Source organism: Aotus nancymaae, unplaced genomic scaffold, assembly GCF_030222135.1.
Source record: "Aotus nancymaae isolate 86718 unplaced genomic scaffold, 86718_ANA_hifiasm-v0.15.2.pri h1tg000059l, whole genome shotgun sequence".
In the NCBI taxonomy this organism is placed as follows: Eukaryota; Metazoa; Chordata; class Mammalia; order Primates; family Aotidae; genus Aotus; species Aotus nancymaae.
In genome coordinates this window covers 1,499,181-1,524,436 of record NW_026988473.1, presented here as the reverse complement: position 1 = coordinate 1,524,436, position 25,256 = coordinate 1,499,181, and the positions used below count along the sequence as shown (strand labels likewise).

Here is a 25,256-nt window from a genome sequence, read left to right as displayed (position 1 = left end):
GAGTTCGAGAACAGCCTGGCCAACAATGGTGAAACCCCATCTCTACTGAAAATACAAAAAATTAGCCAGGCGTGGTGGTGTAATCCCAGCTACTCAGGAAGCTGAGGCAGGAGAATCGCTTGAACATGGAAGGTGGAGGTTGCAGTGAGCCAAGATCATGCCACTGCAGTCCAGCCTGGGCAACAAGAGTGAAACTCCATCTCAAAAAAGAAAAGTCACACATGCTTCTCATATGTGGGTCATTTGGCTGAGGGGCCAGATGGCTCACCACCTATTTTGGGACAGCCCAAGAGCTCAAAATGCTTTTTACATTTACATGGTTGAGAAGAAAATCAGGAGAATAGTGTTTTGGGACCTGGAAATTCGCGTTTTACTGTCCATAAATGAAGTTTTGTTTGCTCCCAGCTGTGTTGTCTGAGGCAGGCTGCCTTCCCACAGCAGCGGCACAGCTGAGGCGTCGGGACAGAGACTGTGCAGGCCGCAGCACCGAAAATATTTGTCTTTGGCCCTTTCCAGAGTGCTGGCCACCCTCTGTCCGACAGCTAGAAGGAAGGATGGGACCCATCCGACGATGACCGCTGTTGACATTTGAGCGCGTTTCCTTCCCGGCTTTTGTTTGAGGGTGGCAGTCTGTTTGCTTTTGTGGTTGGGATCTGCTGCAGGCACGGCGGGCTGTTTGCACAAGGCTTCCTGGAGGACAGGTCTGGGCTCTGAGCTGCGCCAGCGTCCTGCACGCAGTGGGGCCTCAGCAGAGAGTTGTGGCAGGTGGGGCAATGTCAGTGCTGGGCCTCCATGCTCCGATCAGCCCCGGCGACAGGTTCGGGCCACCCTCTCTCTGGCCTCCGTGCTGTGGCCCAGGCCGTCCCCCTGCCTGGCACACTTGGCTCTGGCCTTCCACTGAAGCGCTCCTCTCGCCCTCTGCTGCCTACTGAGTTTTGTAAATGGGGTCTTGGCAGATGTAATAAGCAAGGATGAGGTCACCCTGGAGCAGGCGGCCTATGTCCACGGTGCTGCTGCCCTTAGCAGAGCAGGAGCGCAGACACAGATGCTCGGGGGAAGGCAGCGTGGAGTCAGAGCAGGGCTTAGCGTGATGCAGCCACAAGCCAAGGAACTCCAGGAATTTCCTGTGACACCAGAGACTGGAAGAGGCCAGGAAGGATCCTCCCCCGGAGGCTTCCGAGGGAGCCCGTCTCTGCACATGTCTTGACTTTTGACTCTGGGCTGCAGGTCTTGAGGGGGGTACATTTCTGATGTTAGAAGCCACCCGGTTGGCGGCAGTGTGTCACGCAGCATGCCCCCCACCCACAGGTTCTGCGTGTCCATGTGGCCAAGGGCAGAGGTGGGCAGGGACAGATGGTGCCGAGCTGGACGTGTCCATGACATCAGGCCATCCCTGGGGCCTGCCTTTTTATTTTGAGGACAATGCTGCCTGCCAGGAAGCTGCGCCCTGCCTGGCCCTTGCCCCGAGCCCCTGCCCTGTGCTTGCCCTCGCAGAAGGGATGTCACCCTTCTCTCCTGCATGCGTGCAGGGAGGAAGGGGAGAGGTTAGGAGCCCGCCTGGAGGAGGCTCGGGCGAGGGGAAGGTTTCACTTTCAGGCAGTGTGGTAGGGCTGGCTGTTTGTTTAAACAACCCCAAAGAAAACCATTTGGTCAAACTGTTAGTTTCCAAACAATTTACTTCCTTGGTGTTTAAATAAACTCCTACCAAGCTCTATAGCTGGTCCCAGGGCAGGAGTTGGCCTGTCTTCTTCATAGCCAGGCACAGTCCCCGGCACCTGCCCCTCCCCACCCCAGGCCTGCTTACCTGTGGCCATGGCTGCTACAGGCCAGCTGTGGGCACCAGCCTTGGCAGGCATCTGGCGGAGCCCAGGCTGGTGGCGCTGTCTCTGCAGCTGCTCCCTGCTGGCCTGGTTGGGCAAAGTCCCTACCACCACTGGAGTCACCTCTGTTGGTCACAGCTCACTCAGACCTTCAGGCAGACGGGTTGGGTCCTCTCTCTCTCCCAGGTGTCCCGGTCTCTGCAAAGCTCAAAACCCTCAAAGCCTTGCAGCCTGAGTGATGTCAGAGACTCCTCCTCAGAGTCAGGAGACACCTGCAGATTCATCCTCAGTGAGAGGACGGCTCCGGCCACAGAGGTCTGATTTCCGCCTAAATAATTGGAAGGGATGCTGAGAATGGGTTCCTGATGTTGGGACTGCAGGCCCTTGGCTGACCTAGTTAACAGAGGGCTAGGGCTGGGTGTGCTCAGCCTCTAAAGGTTCTAGGCCCATTTGGGACACCCTGCCAAAACCTGTCACATGGTGACAGCCACCTAAATCCCAGAGGCTCTTGAGCTGGAGAGCAGACCCTCCAGTCTCAGCAGGTCCCCTGCACAGACCCCGTAACCCTAGCCTGCCTTCACAGTACAGTTTGTGGCTGTGTATTCACAGATCACTGAAGGTCTCTGCCCTGTGACCCCAAGGGTATCTATCCCAAGAACAGATCCCAAGTCTGTTTCGTGCCCTCCTCCTTCCCTAGCAACTGGTCCAGGGTCTGGCCTGAAGTAGCTGCCCACAGAGGTACTGGTGGGGTGATGGAGGCAGCCAGGCGGCAGGTGAAAAAGGCGCCTCCTGCGTGTGCTGGCTTCCGGGATGGAGGTGTTCGAGGAAGCGGAGTGAAGTGAGCTTTTCTCTTGCGGCGGTGTGTCCTTCTGTCTAGAGCCTATCCTCTTTGAGCGTCGGGGTCCTTGCCAGTAGGATGGGGCATCCTCACAGCTCGAGGGGTGCTGTGTGAAAATTGTGCTATTGTGTTACTTTAGTGATTCCTTTTTTTTTTTTTTTTTGGGAGGTGGAGTCTTACTCCAATGCACAGGCTGGAGTACAGTGGTGTGATCTTGGCTCACTGCACCCTCTGCCTCCTGGTTCAAGTGATTCTCATGCCTCAGACTCCCGAGTAGTTGGGATTACCAGAGTGCACCACCATACCTGGCTAATTTTTGTATTTTTAGTAGAGACGGGGTTTGCCGTGTTGGCCCGGCTGGTCTCGAACTCCTGTTGATCCGCCTGCCTCGGCCTCCCAAAGTGCTAGGATTACAGGAGTGAGCCACTGTGCCCGGTCTACTTTGGTGATTGGTTAGGAGGATGGAGGGAACGCCTGGCAAGGCAGGCTTGGAATGTGTTTTGGGATCAAGTGCTGGTTTCTGTCTGGCACTGGCGTTCTCTGTGGGGCCATGATGGACACACCACTGAGGTCAAGCGTGATTCGTCTCGTGCCGTGCCTGGCAGTTTCATTGGAAAGTTCCTGCAGACACTATGTGGACGGGCTCTTCCAGCCAAGCCCTGGGGGACTTCCAGGACTGTGGTCTCCCTATGGTGGCTGATTAAGTAGAGACCCTTTGTAAAGGGGAGTGTGTGGTCCCCTTGAGGTCACAGTTAGGCAGGGACTCAAGCACCATGAAGCCTGGCTGATTATTCATTGTGGATGAGGAGACAGGCCCAGAGAGGGGCAGGAACCTGCCTGAGGTCACCCAGCGCAGGCAGGCACCAGAGGTTTCGGTCTCAGATTCTCCCTGCTCATCCCTGGATGTAGCGCTGCTGGGGACGTGGGGCTGTGGACCCCAGTGAGCCAGTGGGGGTGTCGCCGTGGCTGTGGGGCAGACTGGGGGCATGGGACGGCCATCCACTGGGGTGCAGGGAGGAATAGCTTCCCTGAGGAGGAGGAGGTGGTGCCGTGTGACCTGGGTCTTGAAGGACAGATCTAATGTCAACAGAACAGTTTGGGAGTGGAGCCTAGAGGGAGAAACTTTGTTGAAATTCAGAGTTCTCCCCTCCCCATACCAACACACACCAAATCAGACGCCTCTGACCAGATCTGAATTTGGCTCTCAGAGATTTCCATTGTAGCTGGGCACTTGGGGCACCTACCAAGTGCTGCCTCCACCTTACTGTCCCCAGCCTGTCCGCCTCAGTTTCCCCAGCCCTGGGCACGTGCCGCTGTCGCCATCACCTGGGCGCCCTCTAGTGGAGGAATCGGATTATGCACTCTGGGGCTTGGAGCAGGAGTCAGGAGGGGCTCCTGTCCTTCCTTGAAACGCTGGTTGCTGGGATCCTGTAACAGCGCTTCAGGTCTCTGCCCTCCTCCTGGCAAGAGCCAGATCCTGGGTGCACAGGACTGTCTGTTACTTGAAGGCTGCAGCCTGGCAGGGCACTCAGGAAACCTGGTAGTTGGCTGCAGGGCCGGGTCTAGAGACCAGGGCATGAGGAGGGAGGCTCTGGCCTGGTTCAGCCCCGGGTCCCTGTGTGGACTGTGACCATGGGGGTGTGGCCACAGGACACTGGAAGGTGTCTCTGACCCTGAACTTCTTGGTTCTATGCATCCTTGAGACCAGAAAGGTCTGGACCAAATGAGTGGATGATGCCCTAACTCAGGGAGGGAGCCACATCCTGACCCCAGCAGCCTTGGAAGGATCTGTGTCAGGGTTATGAGGCACCCAGGGGGCCCTGAGTCTGCGTGGGACTCCATGTGCAACTCTGCCGGAAGCTCTGATAAATCCCAGCTTGGGGTGCCTAGGACACAATCAGAAATGCTGATGCTGCTGTGTGTGCAGCCGCGGACCCTGGGGGTCAGGAGCATGTTGGGGGTGGGCCACGGGGGTTCAAAAGAGAATCCTGTAACCTCCCCTGCCCTTCCCCCCAAACTTAGAAGCCCACTGGAGGGCTGTGGGTGAATCGTCAGGGGGTCTCCATGTGTCCTCTGGAGTGGGTGGTGAGGGTCCTGGGGTTTGCACACCGCTAAGCCTGAGCTGCCGGACCCCCCATCCACAGCTGATCCCTGGCCTGCTGCTCCGATGCTCTCTGAGTGTTGCTGTGGCCTCCGAGAGAGCCTGAGTTGAGCTGCTCTCGTACTGGCTGTATGCTGTCAGGCCACGCTGGTGAGTCAGGCAGGGCACAGATTCCCGGAGCAGAGGGAACTTTCCTTGGGGATTTAACACATGCAAATCTTGAGGGCTGGCAAATCTTGCCTTCAGCTAGCGAGGGAGCTTTTATTTGAGACCAGAATCGCCTGAGCATCCTCCTGTCCCCAGCTGTGTCCAGCCTGTCTGCAGGGACATCCTGAGAGGACCAGGCTGTCTCCTCATCCAGCCGCCTGAGTGCCACTCTGACCCCTGTCCACCCATGCCATGGAGGGGCTTGGCCTTAAGCTGCTCAGCCGGCGGCAGGCTTGGCCCTGGGGTGCAGCAGAGACCCAGGTGGCTGTGGGGTGGGTGCTTCATGGCGTGGTTCTGAAACCCAGTTGGAAGTGTGTGGACAGTGCCTTGCCTGTTCTCTGTGGGACCCTGTTTAGAAACCAGGTGTGAGTTACAACTGGGGTCATCGCAACGTTCTGTTGGCCCAGTTGTGTGGAGGCCACGGTGGAGCCCCAGCCAAGGAGCCAGGGCCCTGGGTCAAGCCGTGACCGGAACGCACGCCTGGATGTGTTTCTCATCTTGCGCCTGTGTTGCCTGGTGTGTCAAGTGGTCGGGAAACTCTATGTTAGCTCTTGGTGTCGCTGAAAGTACCCCCAGGTCTCGGGCCCCGAAACCAGGGTTTCCCTTCATCTTGGTGGCCCGGGAACATCTGTGAGGAGTAAAAAGGATGATTCACTTGATGGGTGTGTCTGGCCCTGCCTAGGAGAACCCCAGGCACAGTCCTGGGGCCTGAAGCTACCCTCAGGTGGTGGCGGGGGGGAAGGAGAGAGCTTCAGGGATGAAGTGTTGTTGCGCTGGGCAGTAAGGATCACCCCTGCAAGGTGGGTATGCTGGGGACGCTGAGCATCACGGCTAGCAGGTGGGTCTGCACTCGGTACCCGGCGGGACTTGTGGCTGGGGCTGGTGTGTGGCCAGGAGAGGGGCTGGCAGGAGACAAGGGGACTGTGAGGCAGTTCCCACCCAGCGGTTGAAGCCCGATGTCCTGGCTGCGTGCTCTCAGCTGGGTGCATAACCTCTCTGTGCCTTGGTTCTCTCGTTTGTAAAATGAGGAAACGAACAGTGCCAGCCTCCCAGAGCTGTCATGAGGCTGAACGCATGACCACGTAGCATGAGCTGGGTGCGTGTCACCTGACGTTACCAGCCTTTGCAAGGAGAGCCCTGGGGGCCTGGCTCAGTCCTTCCCTTGCCCGGCCCACCCCAGGCCTAGTCTGGTGCCTGCTGCAGGCCCCTGACCCCTGTCTCCACAGGAGCCGAGGAGGTGCTGCTGCTGGCCCGGCGGACAGACCTGCGGAGGATCTCGCTGGACACGCCGGACTTCACCGACATCGTGCTGCAGGTGGATGACATCCGGCACGCCATCGCCATCGACTATGACCCGCTGGAGGGCTACGTCTACTGGACGGATGACGAGGTGCGGGCCATCCGCAGGGCGTACCTGGATGGGTCGGGGGCGCAGACGCTGATCAACACCGAGATCAACGACCCCGACGGCATCGCAGTCGACTGGGTGGCCCGAAACCTCTACTGGACCGACACGGGTACTGACCGCATCGAGGTGACGCGCCTCAACGGCACCTCCCGCAAGATCCTGGTGTCGGAGGACCTGGACGAGCCCCGCGCCATCGCGCTGCACCCCGTGATGGGGTAAGACGGGCGGGGGGGCTCTGGAGCCAGGGCCAGGCGGAGCAGAGGCGAGATGGAGATTGACCTGAACCCGTCATTCTGGAACATTGTCTTTCGCTGGAACCCAGAGGAGGGCTTGTTAAAGCATCGGTGGCTGGGCGCCACCCCCATAGTGCTGACTCTGGAGCTCCAGGGTGGGGCTGAGGACTGGGTTTTTAACAGGCACCCAGGCGTGGTCCCCTGCTGCTGCTGGGTCCACGTGTAGAAAGCTCTGGAGACCTGGAGTGAGCCCTTTCTTGCCCTGGCTTGTTTCATCTGTAGAATGGAATGGTCCACCTGGGTGATTTCCAGGACGACAGTGGTGACAGGAAGGGCAGTCTCTGTGACACTGACCACGGTACAAGCCAGGCCTTTGTTTTGTTTTGTTTTTGTTGTTGTTTTTGAGATGGAGTCTTACTCTGTCGCCCAGACTGGAGTGCAATGGTGTGATCTCAGCTCACTGTAACCTCTGCCTCCCTGGCTCAAGTGATTCTCCTGCCTCAGCCTCCCGAGTAGCTGGGATTTCAGGCACCTGCCACTGCCTGGCTGATTTTTGTATTTTCAATAGAGATAGGGTTTCACCACATTAGCCAGGCTGGTCTCGAACTCCTGACCTCAGGTGATCCACCTGCCTCAGCCTCCCAAAGTGCTGGGATTACAGGCGTGAGCCACCATGCCTGGCCAGGCCAGGCCTCTTTTAACACTTTGAACACCATGGATCTTTTCATCCAGGGCGATAGGTACAGTTGTACGGTTGAAGATACTGAAGCCCAGACAGGCTGAGGGACTTGCCCAGGGTCACACAGCAGGAAGTGGCAGGTATGGGGCTGGTCCTGGCCCCATGGCTCCAGCTTTCTAGCGTAGAAGTATGTGAAAACAAAGCTTGTTGGTCGGTAGGGAAGCCTTTTGAGACCGCTCCCCAGCAGCTCAGAGGAGAATAGCCTGGGGCCTTCCTGGGGGCTCATAACCCAGAACACTAACCAGGTGGACTCTGAGGGAGGAAGCGTGGTGGGTCTGGGGGGTGCCGATGGGAGGTCCCAGAGGAGCCGGGAGGTCAGTAGCGGTGCTGCCCTCTATGGAGCACTCAGTGGGCACCAGGTGTTTCCAGGTTCATGGTCCTGGGACCTGAAGTTCAGAAGGTGAAGTGACTTGCCCAAGGTGCCCAGCGGGCAGCGGCAGGCAGAGGATTTGTGGCCTGTGGAGCCTGTGCTCGTGGCCCGTCCCTGGCGGTTGCGAGTGTGCTGACCCGGGAGCTTTTCCTGCAAGTGGCCTGGTATCTGGAAGCCAGCATGTCAGCAGCAGACAGTGGGACCACAGGAGGCAGAGGGCGGGGGCTCCAGCAGCTGTCTGTGGACCCTGGGGCACGGCGGCACGTGGGAGAGTGTGGCTCCACGTCCGCAGCTGAAGGGCTGGGCCAGGCCTGGAGGAGGGCAGATGAGGGTAGGAAGTAGGGTCCCCCAAGGCTTTAACCAGAAGAGGCACAGGAACTGGTTGCCAGCTACAGTGAAGGGAGCAGGGCCCTGAGGTCAGGAGCTTGGTCAAGTCACTACCTCCATGGGCCTCGGTGTCCTCAACTGTGAGAGGAACGGATGGGGAAACTGAATACAAGGTCCCTCCTAGCCCTGGTTTCATGAGTCTGAGGATCCCAGGGAAATGGGCTTGGCAGTCTGACGTGTGAGGTCATGGGGTCCAGGGAGGAGCACTGAGCTAGAAGCAGGAGGTGGAGGGGCTGTTCAGCTGGATCAGACACAGCCGAAGCAGAGGCTGTGATCTGGGGCCCCAGAACCTCCACCCCTGAGCTGCCAACCCAGGATCTGGGTTTCTTCCTTGGGGAGGGCCACAGGGATCAAGTCACCTGTCCCTTGCATAGGGGAGCCCTTCAGCTATGAGCAGAAGGTCCTCTGCCCCTTCCTCCCTCTGAGTGCTCAGCCCCTTCAGCCACCAGTTGGATGTGAGGCTGCCCCAGACCGTGGCAAGGTCATTTCTGTCCAATGACCTTGGGGATGGGAGATGAGCTCCTGGCCCTGAGAGTCCAAAGGCTGGTGCAGTGAAGCCTGCGCATGGTGGAAGGGGGCACCACTGTCCCAGGGGAGTCCCCAGGGGCTCTGGTCACTGGGCTTGCTGCTGGCATGTTCAGTCCTCCAGCACTCACTGACACCAGCATCTACCAACACAGACATTACCAACACCAGCGTTTACCGACACCGACATTTACCAACACCGGCATTTACCAACACCGGCATTTACCGACACCGACATTTACCGACACCGACATTTACCAACACCGGCATTTACCGACACCGACATTTACCAACACCGGCATTTACCAACACCGGCATTTACCGACACCAGCGTTTACCGACACCGACATTTACCAACACCGGCATTTACCGACACCGACATTTACCGACACCAGCATTTACCGACACCGACATTTACCGACACCAGCATTTACCAACACAGACATTCATTTACCGACACCAGCATTTACTGACATTGACATTTACCAACACCAGCATTTACCAACACCAACATTTACCAACACAGACATTTACCAATACCGTTTACCAACACTGACATCTGCCACACTAACATCTACCTACACCGATGTTTACTGACACTGACATCTACCCACACCAGCACCTACCCACACCGGCATGTACTCACACCGGCACCTACCCACTCCGACACCTACCCACACCGGCACCCACCCACTCCGGCACCCACCCACACCGGCACCCACCCACTCCGGCACCCACCCACACCGGCACCCACCCACTCCGGCACCCACCCACACCGGCACCCACCCACACCGGCACCCACCCACTCCGGCACCCACCCACGCCGGCACCCACCCACTCCGGCACCCACCCACGCCGGCACCCACCCACGCCGGCACCTACCCACACCAACACCAGCACCTACCCACACCAGCATCTACCTACACTGACGTTTACTGACACATCTGCTGACACCAGCATCTACCCACACTGATGTTTATTGACACCAGCGTTTACTGACACCAACATTTACCAGCGCTGACATTCACTGATACTGATGTGTGATGTGGGCTGGCTCGGGGTGGGCCTCGCCCTCAGCATTGGGGATGCTGCAGAGACCAGACAGACACATGGAGTCTTGGACTTTTGCTTCCTCTCCAGCCTCATGTACTGGACAGACTGGGGAGAGAACCCTAAAATCGAGTGTGCCAACCTGGACGGGCAGGAGCGGCGCGTGCTGGTCAATGCCTCCCTTGGGTGGCCCAATGGCCTGGCCCTGGACCTGCAGGAGGGGAAGCTCTACTGGGGAGACGCCAAGACGGACAAGATCGAGGTGAGGCTCCCGGGGAGGTGCTGTGGTTCAGAGACTGTTTGATCCAGGTGGCCTGGCCCTGCTTAGCTGTCCCTGGGCTCCTGAGAGGTCAGGCCCAGCCACCCCTGCAGCCTGACATATGCATTGCCGAGACACCGGTGGGTACCTGTGCTCTGCTATTTGGCCAAACGGAGTACTTGAAAAAATAGTTACGATACTTTCTGACAAAAACGTCTCGAGAGGGTGGCACTACACAACATCCTGTGGTTACGTAAGATGTTATGGGCCAGGCGCACGGGGTCACAGCTACTTGGAGACTGAGGTGGGAGTATTGTTGGAGCCCAAGAGTTTGAGGCCAACCCCGGGCAAAGGGGACACGGGAATCCTCTGCACTGCTTTTGCCACTTACTGTGAGCCTTAAACTACTTAAAAATACAAAATTAAGTGAAAAAAATAATAACATATTCACCGCCCCACTTAAGACATAAAACAATGGATGTTGAAGCCAGAGGCAGCGCTGGCCTGAGTTTGGTGATTCGTTCCCAAGCAGTTGAAGACAGCTTTGTTTTCCACGGTTATCTCTTCTCCCTATACTGGATGCAGCCTTGACCTGCCACTGTGGTTGGGTTTCAGTGGCCTCATCTTGTAGGTGCAGGCTCACCCTGCTGCTGTGGTTGGGTTTCAGTGGCCTCGTCCTGTGGGCACAGCCGCCCTGCTGCTGTGGTTGGGTTTCAGTGAATTCATCCTGTGGGTTCAGCTGCGCCCTACCACCGTGGTCAGGTTTCAGTGGCCTCATCATGTGAGTGTAGCCTTGTGGTTGGGTTTCAGTGGCCTTGTCCCATGGGTGAAGCCTTGCCCTGCCACTGTGATCAGATTTGAGTGAATTCATCCCATGGGTGCATCCTTGCCCTGCCACTATGGTCAGTTTCAATGGCCTCGTCCTATGTGCACAGCCTCACCCTGCCACTGTGATCGGGTTTCAGTGGCTTCATCCCACGGGTACAGCCTTGCCCTGCTGCTGTGGTTGGATTTCAGTGAATTCTTCCCATGGGTGTGCCTCGTTCTGCCACTATGCATGGGTTTCATTGGCCTCATCCTATGGGTGCAGCTTTGCCCTGGCTCTGTAGTTGGGTTTCAGTGGCCTCGTCCCATGGGTGCAGCCTCCCATGCCACTGTGGTCAGGTTTCAGTGGCCTCATGCCATGGGTGCAGCCTCGCCCTGTGCTGTGGTTGGATTTCAGTGGCCTCGTCCCGTGGGTGCAGCCTCGCCCTGCGCTGTGGTTGGGTTTCAGTGGCCTTGTCCCATGGGTGCAGCCTCGCCCTGTGCTGTGGTCGGGTTTCAGTGGCCTCGTCCCGTGGGTGCAGCCTCGCCCTGCGCTGTGGTTGGGTTTCAGTGGCCTCGTCCCGTGGGTGCAGCCTCGCTCTGCGCTGTGGTTGGGTTTCAGTGGCCTTGTCCCGTGGGTGCAGCCTCACCCTGCACTGTGGTCGGGTTTCAGTGGCCTCGTCCCATGGGTGCAGCCTCGCCCTGCCACTGTGGTCAGATTTCAGTGGCTTGTCCCATGGGTGCAGCCTCGCCCTGCACTGTGGTCGGGTTTCAGTGGCCTCATCCCGTGGGTGCAGCCTCGCCCTGTGCTGTGGTTGGGTTTCAGTGGCCTCCTCCTGTGTGGGTGCTTTGGCAGCTTGCTTTTTGCTCACCTAAGGATCCTCTGTTGAGCATTTTTTGAGGTGCTGTCGGTGCCAGTGATATTTTAGTTACATGTGTCCCCATCACACACTGTTGCCCATCAAGGTGACATTGGTGCCTCTCCTCGGGGTGGACGCCTCCCTTTGTTTCCAGCAATTTCTGAAGGATCTTGCTGAGCCACATCAGTCCTTGTTGACATCACCGTCGGGGTCACCTTTGCTCTCCTCATGGCTCCCAGGGGTGGCCTGAATGGCAGCTTGCAGGGGAGGGTGGGATGGAGAACACGAGTGTGTATCTGTGTTGCAGGAATTCAGACCCTGCTTCTGAGCGGGAGGAGCCTCAGCACCTTCAGGGTGGGGAATGTGGGGGTAGGGGAGGCTGAGTGGCTGCCCTTCCCATGAAAACCCTAGAAGCTGCAGGTGTGGCCATTTCCTATTGGAGTTCCTTGTAAAAATGTTTTGTTTTTGGCAAGGCCCATGTGTCTGGCCCCCTAGGATGATTTGCCTTCACACATACCCCCTACCTGTGGGAGCAGGTCAGGGAGTTGCGTGTCTGTGGCACACCAGGCCTGACAGGCGTTGTTCTGTGGACTGTCGTCATGTGTCTGTGGTCGCGTGTCTGTGGCACACCAGGCCTGACAAGCATTGTTCCATGGACTGTCGTCACGTGTCTGTGGCACACCAGGCCTGACAGGCGTTGTTCCGTGGACTGTCGTCGCGCGTCTGTGGCACACCAGGCCTGACAAGCATTGTTCCGTGGACTGTCGTCACGTGTCTGTGGCACACCAGGCCTGAAAGGCGTTTGTTCCGTGGATTGTTGTCACGTGTCTGTGGCACACTAGGCCTGACAAGCATTGTTCCGTGGACTGTCGTCACGTGTCTGTGGCACACCAGGCCTGACAGGCGTTGTTCCGTGGACTGTTGTCGTGTGTCTGTGGCACACCAGGCCTGATAGGCATTGTTCCGTGGACTGTCGTTGCGTGTCTGTGGCACACTAGGCCTGACAAGCATTGTTCCATGGACTGTCGTCACGTGTCTGTGGCACACCAGGCCTGAAAGGCATTTGTTCCATGGACTGTTGTCACGTGTCTGTGGCACACCAGGCCTGACAGGTATTGTTCTGTGGACTGTAACAGCAGTGGTTTTCTTGAGACAGGGTCTCCCTCAGTGGCCCAGGCTGGAGTGCAGCGGCACCATCATGGCTCACTGCAGCCTCAATCTCCCTGTCTCAGGTGATCCTCCTGCCTCAGCCTCTGAGTAGCTGGGACTACAGACACACACCACCATACCCAGCTAGTTTTTGTGTATTTTTTTGTAGAGATGGGGTTTCGCCATGGTGCCCAAGCTGATCTCGAACTCCTGAAGCACAAGCAACCTACCTGCCTCAGCCTCCCAAAGTGCTGGAATGACAAGCATGAGCCACCACACGCAGCCCAATGATTTTCTTTATTGTGGTAAAATAAATATAGCACAAAATTGACGATTTTAACCATTTTAAAGTGAACAATTCAGGCTGGGCCCAGTGGCTCACACCTGTAATCCCAGTACTATGGGAGACTAAGGCAGGCGGATCACTTGAGGTCAAGAGTTCGAGACCATCCTGGCCAACATGATGAAACCCTATCTCTACTAAAAATACAAAAATTAGCAAGGCATGGTGGTGCACACCTGTAATCCCAGCTACTCGGGAAGCTGAGGCAGGAGAATTGCTTGAACCTGGGAGGCAGAGGTTGCAGTGGGCTGAGATCATGCCACTGTACTCCAGTCTGGGCGACAGAGCAAGACTCTATCTCAAAAAAAAAAAAAAAAGTAAATAAATTAAAAAAATTTTTTAAGTGAATAGTGCAGGGGCTTTTAGTATGAGACAGTGTTGTGGAATTGTCTCTGCTGCTGTCTGCCTCTGGAACACTTCCCTCTCCCCTGAAGGAAGCCCCATGCCCATCGGCACTCACGCGCCTTCTCCCCTGTCTTCCAGCCTCTGTCAGCCACTGATTACTTTCCGTCTCTGGGGGTTTGCCTCTTCTGGACGTTTTGTGTGACTGGAATCCTGTGATATGTGGCCCCTGTGTGTGGCTTCTTTCCGTGTTTTCAAGATTCATCCCCACATTGTCACCTATCATCAGAACTTCATTCCTGAGTACAGTGGGTTAGGCCTGTAATTCTAACACTCAGGGAGTCCAAGGCAGGAGGATCACGAGGCCAGGAGTTTGAGACCAACCTGGTGAGCATAGTGAGGCCCCATCTACAATTTTTTTTTTTTTTTTGAGACAGTGTTTTGCTCTTGTTGCCCAGGCTGGAATAGCTGGGATTACAGGCATCGCCACCAAGCTAGGCTAATTTTTTTGTATTTTTAGTGGAGACAGGGGTTCTCCATGTTGTCCAGGCTGGTCTCAAACTCTCGACCTCAGGTGATCTGCCTGCCTTGGCCTCCCAAAGTGCTGGGGTGACAGGTGTGAGCCACTGTGCCTGGCCACTACCAAAAAATTTTAGAAATTAGCTGAACGTGGTGGTGGGCACCTGTGGTCCCAGCTGCTTAGGAGGCTGAGGTGGGAGGATCACTTAAGTCCGGGAGGTGAGGTCAAGGCTGCAGTGAGCTGCAATTGCACCACCGCACTCCAGCCTGGGCAACAGAGCAAGACCCTGTCTCAAAAAAACAACAAAAAAGTTCCTTCCCTTTTGTGGCTGGATGACATCCCGCGTGGCCAGAGCACGTTTTGTTTCCCACATCCCAGTGGTGGGCAGTGGTTTCCACCGTTTGTCTACTGTGAATGATCCTGCTGTGAACACTTGAATGCAAGTGTTTGTTTGAACACCTGTTTTCAATTATTAGGGTATGTGTATGCATAGGGGTAGAATTGCTAGGTCAGATGGTAATGTTAGGTTTCACTTACTGAGGAACCATTAAACTGTTTTCAACAGCGACTGCTGGTCTGCCTCCCCACTGGCAGTGTGTGAGGGTTCTGACTTTACCTCTTCACCAGCGTGTCTTTTCCAGTTAAAAAACATTCAGCCGGGCGTGGTGGCTCACACCTGTAATCTCAGAACTTTGGGAGTCCAAGGCAGGCAGATAAACTGAGGTCAGGAGTTCGACACCAGCCTGGCCAACATGATGAAACCCTGTCTTTACCAAAAACACAAAAATTAGGGCTGGGCGTGGTGGCACATGCCTATAATCCCAGCACTTTGGGAAGCTGAGGCGGGCGGATCAATTGAGGTCAGGATTTGAGACCAGCCTGACCAATCTGGTGAAACCCCGCTGCTACAAAAAATACAAAATTAGCCGGGCATGGTGGCAGGCGCCTGTAATCCCAGCTACTTGGGAGGCTGAGGCAGAAGACTCGCCTGAACCCAGGAGGCAGAGGTTGCAGTGAGCTGAGATTGTGCCACTGTACTACAGCCTGGGCAACAAGAGCGAAACTCCATCTAAAATAAAATAAAAATAAAAATTTATTTAAAAAAAAATTGATCACAGCCAGCCTAGTGGGTGTCCTGTGTGGTTTTGCCTTGCCTTTCCCTGATAACTAGGATGCTGAGCATGGCCCTCTGAGATAAGTAGCACAGTTCCCATTTATGAATGAGAAACTCAGGTTTAGGGAACAGCAACTTATTTATTTATTTATTGAGACGGAGTTTCGTTCTTGTTGCCCAGGCTGGAGTGCAGTGGCATAATCTCAGCTCACCGCAACCTCCACCTCCCAGGTTCAAGCATTCTCCTGTTTTAGCCTCCTGAGTAGCTGGGATTACAGGCATGCACCACCACGCCCAGCTAATTTTGTACTTTTAGTAGAGGCAGGGTTTCTCCATGTTGGCTAGGCTGGTCTTGAACTCCTGACCTTAGGTGATCCACCCACCTCGTTCTCCCAAAGTGTTGGGATTATAGGCGTGAGCCACCACGCCCAGCCTGGAACAGCAACTTGTACCATGTCACACAGTGAGTAGGGGGTCTCCGGACAGTCTGACTCCGCAGCGGAGCAAGCTCCAGTCCTTACCACTTCCCAGTGTTGTAGACGGATCCCAGGGCGTTCCCGCATTTTTCAGATGAGGACACCAAAGCTCAAAACAGGAGTGTTTTGACCAGATTGGATACACATTGTCCGTGGTTTGGTCGTGAAGTCACTTTATATCTTGGTGGTCCAGACTGGAGGAGGACAGGGGGCTCGGAGGAATGGGGAGGGCGTCTAAGGTGAAAGGAAGGAATTCCAGATTCTCTATACTGTCCTTGGGAAGTTAGAAGAATCAGAGGGTCTGGCAAAGTCAGACAAAGCAGGAAGAGAAATGCAGTCAGGAGGAAGCAGAGCTGTCTGGGAACACGGGTGTCGCTGGAGCTCACCCCCAGGCCCTGCACCTGCTGGGGCCTTCATGTCATAATGACGTGAGCACTATGTGTTGATTTCCCACTTTAAGAATCTGTCTGTACATCATCAAACCCTATAGACAGTGCTGGGTCGCTATAGGGAATATGAACCTTATGGGCCGTGGTGCTTGATGCACAGAAGGGACAGAGGCCAGGAAGTGGAAGGGTGGAGAGGGAACAGCGGGATTCACATCCTTGGCTTTCAAAATGGGCCAGGGAGAGACACCCTCTGAGCATGGTGAAACGAGAAAGCAAGATTGGAGCACACTGAGACCAACTGAGGTGCCAGGTGCGGTGGCTCACGCCTGTAATCCTAGCACTTTGGGAAGCCGAGGTGGGTGGATTGCCTGAGGTCAGGAGTTCGAGACCAGCCTGGCAACATGATGAAACTCCGTCTCTACTAAAAATACAAAAATTAGCCAGGCGTGGTCCCGCACGCCTGTAATCCCAGCTACTTGGGAGGCTGAGGCAGGAGAATTTCTTGAACCTGGGAGGCGGAGGTTGCAGTGAGCTGAGGTTGAACCACTGCACTCCAGCCTGGGCGACTCCATCGTAAAAACAACAACCACCACCACCACCACCACCGAGGAATTGAAGTGCGGTGTCACAGTAGCAGGTCAGAGTTGAGGAGTAGGCCACCCTGCTGTCACACCACTGGAAGCTCATCATCTGATGACTTGGAGCTCATCACTGGGGACCTGAGAGAGATACTGAAGGATGAGAAGTGGTGGCACAGGGCGTGTGTGTCTTTGGTGGCCAGAACCTTGGGGTGCTTCACTGCAGGCCTTCTCAGGGCCCTTCATATGCTTACATAGGCTGTTTCTAAGAGGGGGATTCATTGCATAAGTGTTCTCCGACACCTCATCAAGGGTCCCTGTCTTTCCCCACTGTGGCCCTGGTGGCACACTCTGGGAATGCCGGCCGAGGCCAAGACCCGCCCTGCTATCCGCCTGCTCATCCAGAGCTGACTTAGCCGAGAGATTCCTGCCGGCACCTCCTCCTGCCCCGGGCAGCCTCGGATGTGGCCTCGGATGGAGACAGTGGTTCTGTGTTTTCTGCTGGAGTTTGGCAAGTCTTTTCCTCCTGCAGGTGGGCACCGCCGCTGGGTGTGTCCTCAGGCTTCTGTGAGTCATGGAAGCTTCTCAGGTCCTTGCCCAGCGTCAGGAGCAAACCCTCCTGGCACCTTTTTCAGGTGTGGATGCACCAGTGTTCCTGCTGTGGACCCCCCTCATGTGAGGGACTTGGACTTGTTGCAGGCTCATTCAGCAAACACCCACTGAGCACACAGTTGCGCCAGCTGCGTTCCAGGCAATGGCGGGCATGGTGGCTGCTGCTAGGGTTGTGGTAGCTTCTGAGGGCTTTGGGGACAGCTGAGGTGCAGGGAGCCATGGCTCCCCGAGGGTGCAGTTGGACTCCAGGTGGAAGGGATGGTTGGGGGAGGTATAAATGGGGTCAGGAAGAAGACACATTTGCAACAATGGGGACATTTCTTCTTTGTTTTTTTGAGATGGAGTCTCACTTTGTTGCCCAGGCTGGAGTGCAGTGGCGTGATCTCAGCTCACTGCAACCTCCACCTCCCAGGTTCAAGCAATTCTCTGCCTCAGCCTCCCGAGTAGCTGGGATTATAGGCACATTCCAGCATGCCCAGCTAATTTTTGTGTTTTTAGTACAGATGGGGTTTCACCATCTTGGCCAGGCTGGTTTTGAACTCCTGACTTTATGATCACCCGCCTCTGCCTCCCAAAATGCTGGGATTATAGGCATGAGCCGCTGTGCCCAGCCAATGGGGACATTTCTAAGAGGCTGTCAGGAGACGACCAAGTGGCCAGCCCAGGTACTAAGGAGCCCATGCCAGCCTTGGACGTGTTTTGCTGCTCACCTTTTCTGGGGAGTGGGGTGAGAGAGGATTCTGTTCCATGCAGTGGCATGCACAGCCGGGCTCTGCGAAGCTGGGCGCTGGAAGGAAGGCGCTTTTGCAGGGGGTGGGGGCTAGCTGAGACCAGCCTTTGAACAGACAATCAGGCTCCAGGTTTTCAGCTCCCAGTGCATGAGAGGACTTCACGGGCAGCTGTGGCTGATCCCTTGATGAATTGGGAGAACAAAGGTCTGGAAATGCCGGGCTGATGAAACGAGGTTTCATGTGGATGGCCTTAGAGACGCCATCAGATTTACAGAGTGGAGCAGAGATGGCAGATGCCTCTGGGAGGCCTCTCCTGCTGGCCTTGTCTGTCACAGCTGTCCTGGGAATCAGCTTCCAGGCCGCCCCAGCAGCCTGACTGACACACACAGGCATGGCAGCCCCATCCTGTGACCAGCTGTTGCCCTCATCAGTGACAGCTAAGAGTGGTGGTGGCTCTAGCCCTGAGCTCCCTCCCCACCTGCTGGGGCCCACCCAGGGCAGTCCTGACACCTGTGGGTTCGGGTCCTGCCCCGCTGTGTGTGATACCTGAGTGGTCGTGGGCTGCGGTCCCCTGGATGTGGCCCCACCTCCCTTCTGCTTCCCATAGCTGCCTCTTCTCACCATTTTTCCAGCCTCCTGGGCTAAGAATTCCAGCGTTGTGCTGGCTTAGCCCCTGGGACATCTCCTTAGCCCTCTTTCTGAGTCTAGAGCCCCCAGGTGTTGGAAATTCTATCCCCTGGGACACCCACAGCCACACTCATCTCTTGTGAGCCTCCAGCGTGTCCCAGCAGGACCAAGCCCTCGTGTTCTTGTCTCTCTGCCCCCCTAGGCTTAGCCAGGGCAATGCCTGGCCAGGAGCTTCTCCCTCTGCCCTGCCATGGCTTTTACATCCTGTGCCACAAGACACAGCTGTGTGTGAAAGTGGCAGGATCTGGCATCTCTGTAGGTCTCCAAGGCCCATGCCCCAGTGCTGCTCTTTCCACCTGCTGGCTGAGCTCTTATGCCAGGCCTGGAACAGCCCAGCTCTCTCCCGAGCCCCAGCCCCCTCTGCCCAGCTGCCCCCGGCCCTCTCCTCCAGAAGCCTGGGTCACTCCAGCCGTATGCCATGGTGGGGACAATGTGCTCCCTTGACCGCCTAGGGAAGGTCCTGTCCAAATGACAACACCTGGTCCCTGCCTGGAGGCTGAAAGGTGTGCCCCTCCCACGCCCCTCCAGGGTTTGTGCTCTCGCTTGGCCCGAGTTCCTGTCACCATCATCATCATCATCACCGTCATTTTGCTTGTCTGTGAGCTGGCCTGGTTTCCCAAAGCAGAGACCCTCTGAGGTCCAGCTTGTGCTGGGGTCTCCATGCTGACCCCTGACGGGATGCACCAGGTCTGGGTCAGGAGTTACCCCCCTGAACGTCATGCTCTTTGACAGGCACCCCTGACTTTTGCTAAGTGGGTGGAGATGGCATCACTCACAGCCAGAGTGACAGGGCAGGGTCTGTTACCTGAACTGTGCTCCCGGGAGTCTGGGAGAGGCTACACCCTGGGCTTCACACGTGCACGTGTGTGTGTGTGTGTGTGTGTAAGATCTTTTATTACATGAATCAAGATAACTGTTGCCGTTCACGGTGGGGCTTTGTGTTTGGCAGAATGGGATAATTCTTCCCTCACATGACAGAACTTCCCCCTTTTTCCTTTTTTGAGACAGTGTCTCACTCTATTGCCCAGGCTGGAGTGCAGTGGCGTGATCTCTGCTCACTGCAATCTTTACCTCCTGGGTTCAAGCAGTTCTTTGCCTTAGCCTCCCAAGTAGCTGAGATTACAGGCACACGCCACCAAACGCCTGGCTATTTTTTGTATTTTTAGTAGAGATGGGGTTTCACCGGGTTGGCCAGGCTGGTCTCGAACTGCTGACCTCAAGTGATCCGCCCACCTCGGCCTCCCACAGTGCTGGGATTACAGGCTTGAGCCACCAAGCCCTACCCGTTTTTATTTTTTCATTGATAAAGTTTCGCCGGGTGTGGTAGTGTGTGCCTGTAGCAACTTGGGAGGCTGAGGTAGGAGGATCACTTGAGCCCAGGAGTTTGAGGCAGGGTTCAAGTGATTGAGAGGTGAACTATTATCATGTCACTGCCCTCCAGCCTGGGTGACAGAGCAAGACCTTATCTCTAAAATATATATATATTTAAAAAGCGCTGGGTATGGTGGCTCATGCATATGGTCCCAGCTACTTAGGCAGCTGAAGTGGGAGGATCACTTGAGCCCAGGAGTTTGAGGTTGCAGTGAGCCAAGATTGCATCACACCAAGATTGCATCACTACACTCCAGCCTGGGTCACAAAGCCCAGATCCTGTCTCTTAAAAAAAAAAAAAAAAGGGGTGGGGAGGTTGGGGAGAGATAACGGGGAGAAATGCAAGATATAGCTGATGGGGGGGATGGAGGCAGCAAACCACCTTGCCATGCATGTACCTATGAACAGTCCTGCATGATCTGCACATGTACCCCAGAACCTAAAGTACAATTTTAAAAAAATGTATTGGAACACAGCCATGCATGTTCATTCACCTGCTCTCCATGGTGCTTTCGTGCTCCAGAGACCCTTATGGCCTGAAAGCTGAAAGTATTTTCTATCCTTGACAAAAAGTTTGCTGACCTCTGTCCTAGAAAATTCATCTCCCAAGTTCTCTTCTGGTGCTGGCGTGTCCCAAATTTGGCCCTGTTATTTCTGAACTCCGCTCTGACTCTTTCCCCTCCCAGGAGTCAGGATGGGCACATTCTCTGTGTCTTGTCCCCCAGCGCTCAATAAGAGGCTCAGCTTGGCTCGGGCATTCTCAGAAAGGTCTGGTTCCAGGAAAGGCTGAGACCTCCTGAGTCGGCCCAGAGAAACCTGCCAGGTCTGGGAGAGGCCTGGCTCGGCAGAGTGGCTTTTGTAGATGGGTTGGAACCGTCAAGGTGTGCTGAGTTGTCCTCAAAAGGCCACTTTGGGATGTCTTTCCTCCAGCATTAGAGCGGCCGAAACCTGCTCAGTGCGGGCCTGAGGTTTTCCAAGTTGGAGGGTCCACAGGGTGCCCCGGGATTCTGGAATCTGGGTGGAAAGTGGGGGGCTTGGGGGAGTGTCCTGGAGGTTCTGGAATCTAGTGGAAAGTGGCGAGGTTTGGGGAGTGGTTTCTGAGCCATCGTGGGGGGCTCTGTGGGAGCTTCTGCCCATCAAGGAGATTCTGCAGGCCCTGCCAGCCCAGAGCCAGTGTCTTGCGCTCGCCGAGGGTACAGCCAGCCCTAGCTGGGTGGAGCAGCTCATTGCCTCCTCTCACTTTGTTTTGGGGCCATCTGGGAGTGGGAAGCAAGGGTAGAGAGGGAGGGAGCGGCTGCCAGCCAGTGCCTAGTGCCCTTGTTTGCCCTGGGCCCTCTGTGGGCTCTTTTTTATTGCTCTTGAATGAAGCCAGGGAAATGGACTTCTTCGCCTCCCTGCAGCTCAACATGTCTGGAAATTTGGTTATTAAAATCAAGAAAGTGTGGAAATAGAGCAAGAAGAGGAAAAATCTCTCCAAGAGATAATAGTGACCTCTGGCCAGGTGCAGCAGCTCACACCTATAATCTCAGCACTTTGGAACGCCGAGATGGGCAGATTGCTTTAGCTCAGGAGTTTGAGACCAGCCTGGCCAACATGGCGAAACCTCATCTCTACAAAAATAAAATAAAATTTAAGAGATAATAGTGACCTTTTGGTAATTGAAGCCTAGAGTCCTTTCTTTTTCTAAATGCGGATTCTTTTCTTCATAGTGTTTATGTACCACACCGGCATCTCTCCCCGAGCCCTATTATCGTGAGTGGAAGGACGGGCAAGGGTCCCCCCTCGACTGTGAGCCCCTCCTCTCAAGCTCCGTGCCCTTGGAGAAGCCTGCACCTCCTCCTTGTATGCCAGGGCCGGGTCCCTCCTGGTATGGTTCTGTGCTGCTGGGATGGGCCCAGCCCCTCAGTGGGCTTTGTGTGTATTCCTGTTGTGAAGGCAAAATATGAAGAACCCTAGATGATTTGGGGACCAGGACTCTGTCACCTGCTGTTCATTGCTCACGAGAGCAGCCAGGAGTGGGTGGAGAGCTTGGACTTGCAGGCACGGTCACGGGGGTTGGTCTAATCACGTTCCCACTGGCCTGCTCATCAGAACCACCTGTCGGGGGCTGTTACCGTGATCCTGTACCTGATTCCAACTTAATGGCTCCAGGTTGGGGCCCAGCTGTTATTTTTTTTGTTCTGTTTTTTCCTGAGTGACTTTAGCCACTTGGCTAGTCTGAGCCCCTCAGTTACAGGTGGGGAAACTGAGGCCCATCAGGGTGCAAAGACTTGCCCGAGGACCCAGAGCCCTGTGGGGCAGAGCTGGAGGGGCCTGGCATTGGGTCTTAGAGCTGCCTGTCCCCTCCCCGCTCTGCCAGCAGCTTTTTTTTTGAGACAAGGTCTCACTCTGTCACCCAGGCTGAAGTGCAGTGGTGCAATCGAGGCTCACTGCAGCCTCCGCCTCCTGGGTTCAAGTGATTCTCATGCCTCAGCCTCCCAGGCAGCTGGGATTACAGGTGTATGCCATCATGCCCGGCTCGGCTCATTTCTGTGTGTTTTTAGTAGAGATGGGGGTTTCACCATGTTGGCCAGGCTGATCTTAAACTCCATCCACCTTGGCATCCCAAAGTGCTGGGATTACAGACTGGGATTACCCCTTGCCCAGCCCCAGCAGCTTTGTCCTGTGCCATCCAACAGAGGACCAAAGTCTTTGTTTCTTTTCTTTTTCTTTCTTTCTTTTTTTTTTTTTTAGACAGAATTTCACTATTGTTGCCGAGGCTGGAGTACAATGGTGCAATCTTAGCTCACTGCAACCTCCACCTCTTGGGTTCAAGCGATTCTCCTGCCTCAGCCTCCCAAGTAGCTGGGATTATAGGCATGTGCTACCATGCCCGGCTAATTTTGTATTTTTAGTGGAGATGGGGTTTCTCCATGTTGGTCAGGCTGGTCTTGAACTCCCGACCTCAGGTGATCTACCTGCCTCCACCTCCCAAACTATTGGGATTACAGGTGTGAGCCACTGTACCCGGCCTCTTTTTTTTTTTTTGAGATGGAGTTTTGCTCTTGTTGCCCAGGCTGGAGTGCAATGGCGTGATCTTGGCTCACCGCAACCTCAGCCTCCTGGGTTCAAGTGATTCTCCTGCCTCAGCCTCTTGAGTAGCTGGGATTACAGGCATGTGCCACCACACCTGGCTAATTTTGTATTTTTAGTAGAGATGGGGTTTCACCATGTTGGCCAGGCTGGTCTCGAACTTCTGACCTCAGGTGATCCACCCACCTCGGCCTCCCAAAGTGCTGAGATTACAGGTGTGAGCTACCACACCCAGCTGTCTTTGTTTTTTAACATGTATTCCATCTGCCTTACGGTTTTGCCACCTGCAAAACAGAGGACTTGTTGCTTTTCTGGTAATCTGGAATTGTAATCTGGCTGCAGGAGGCCTGTGGAAGCTTGCCTGTAACGGCCTTGTGTCTCTTTTATCCTGTCCTGAGAGCTGGAGAGCTTGGATGTTGCACCTAACCCAACCTTCCTATTAACATAAATTTCTACGGGGTCATCAATCATCAGAACTGCATCCTATCCCATGGAGTTGTATGCGTCTGTTGGTTCAGGCATTTTTACCTTGGCAGTATTTTCTCCTCTGCGGCTTTTGTGATTGCTTTTAATCAGCATTGACTCTTCAAGAAAAATATTTAGCTATTACATCTAAGAGGAGACAGGCTGGAAAGCATCTGAGACCTGTAGCCTTAGACTTAGAACCAGAAGTGCCCTCAGAGTTCATCGGGTCCTGACCCTGTGGGAAGTGAGTTCATAGAGAGGGGGGAGAACCTTGCCCCGGGTCCTGCAGTTGCTCACAGAACTCTGTGTGGTGGGTATGATCTGGAGTCCGCCTCCCCTCACTGCTACACCTGGGGCAGGCATTGCTAATTGTTCCCAGGACTTCCTCCTGCAGAGCACGCCCTGGTCCAAGACCCACACCCTGAATCTCTAGGCAGCCGCTGCCTGTCAGTCTGCAGTGGTTTGAGAGAGGACACCTGCTTGCCTGGTCTGTTCCAAATTGTGCTGTTCATCCCAGCACAGGTGGGGGACACTGTGGGAAAGGCACTGTCACTGCTCTGTCAGCTGGGTATGTGGCATTAGAGTGAAAATGTCATGGCTGGGCCTGGTGGCTCACGCCTGGAATACCAGCACTTTGGAAGGCTGAGGAGGGCAGATTACTTGAGGCCAGGAGTTCGAGACCAGCCTGGCCAACATGGTGAAACCCCATCTCTACTAAAAATACAAAAATTAGCTGGGCATGGTGGCAGGCGCTCAGCTACTCAGGAGACTGAGGCAGGAGAATTGCTTGAACCCGGGAGGCAGAAGTTGCAGTGAGCCGAGATTGTGTAGCTGCACTCCAGCCTGGGCTACAGAGGGAAACTCTGTCTCAAGAAAAAAGAAAACATCATTTATCCAGCATCCCTGGAGAGTCATGATACCTGGCATTTTACGGTACCTGGCAAGGTGCAGGTGAAACCGAGGCTCCTGGGTGTTGAACCCGTCTTGTTTGGGGCAGCTCAGGCCCCAGGGTTGGCTCTCATTGACGTGGCCCTGGCCCATCCAGACCTGTATCTCTGCCATCCTGTAGGTGATCAATGTCGATGGGACGAAGAGGCGGACCCTGCTGGAGGACAAGCTCCCGCACATTTTTGGGTTCACGCTGCTGGGGGACTTCATCTACTGGACTGACTGGCAGCGCCGCAGCATTGAGCGGGTGCACAAGGTCAAGGCCAGCCGGGACGTCATCATTGACCAGCTGCCCGACCTGATGGGGCTCAAAGCTGTGAATGTGGCCAAGATCATCGGTGAGTCCGGGGGGCCCCAAGCTGTGGCTCAGCCCTGCAGACTTGCATGAGGAGGAAGTGATGGGTCCCAACCTGGGCATAAGTGTTGAGCCCTGGGGAAGGGTCAGACAGGAAAGGTGAAAGTATCTGGCTAAGGACAGATGGGAAGAGACCAAGGGTGCTGATTAGGCAGTGGCTGTGGACCAGGAATGTCGGTTAGAAAGCGGCTAACATGGCCAGGCGTGGTGGCTCACACCTGTAATCCCAACACTTTGGGAGGTTGAAGCAGGCGGATCACCAGGTCAGGAGATCGAGACCATCCTGGCCAACATGATCAAACCCCGTCTCTACTCAAAAATAGAAAAATTAGCTGGGCGTGGTGGCACACGCCTGTAGTCTCAGCTGCTTAGGAGGCTGAGGCAGGAGAATCTCTTGGACCCAGGAGGTGGAGGTTGCAATGAGCTGAGATTGTGCTACTGCACTCCAGGCTGGCTACAGAGCAAGATTCCGTCTCAAAAAAAGTAGCTAACATTTGTTGAAC

General features: G+C 55.3%; 1 protein-coding gene across 2 annotated transcripts in view; it reads left to right on the top strand.

Moving 5' to 3' along the window:
* The window catches only part of LRP5 (LDL receptor related protein 5), a 136,077-nt gene that overhangs the window by 64,386 nt on the left and 46,435 nt on the right, over nucleotides 1-25,256 (top strand). For both annotated transcript variants that reach the window (XM_064364661.1, XM_012452959.3), the window contains exons 6-8: nucleotides 6,193-6,589; nucleotides 9,769-9,940; nucleotides 24,520-24,736. In XM_064364661.1, the coding sequence (XP_064220731.1) occupies nucleotides 6,193-6,589; nucleotides 9,769-9,940; nucleotides 24,520-24,736 (786 nt within the window). The remainder of the gene's footprint in view (nucleotides 1-6,192; nucleotides 6,590-9,768; nucleotides 9,941-24,519; nucleotides 24,737-25,256) is intronic.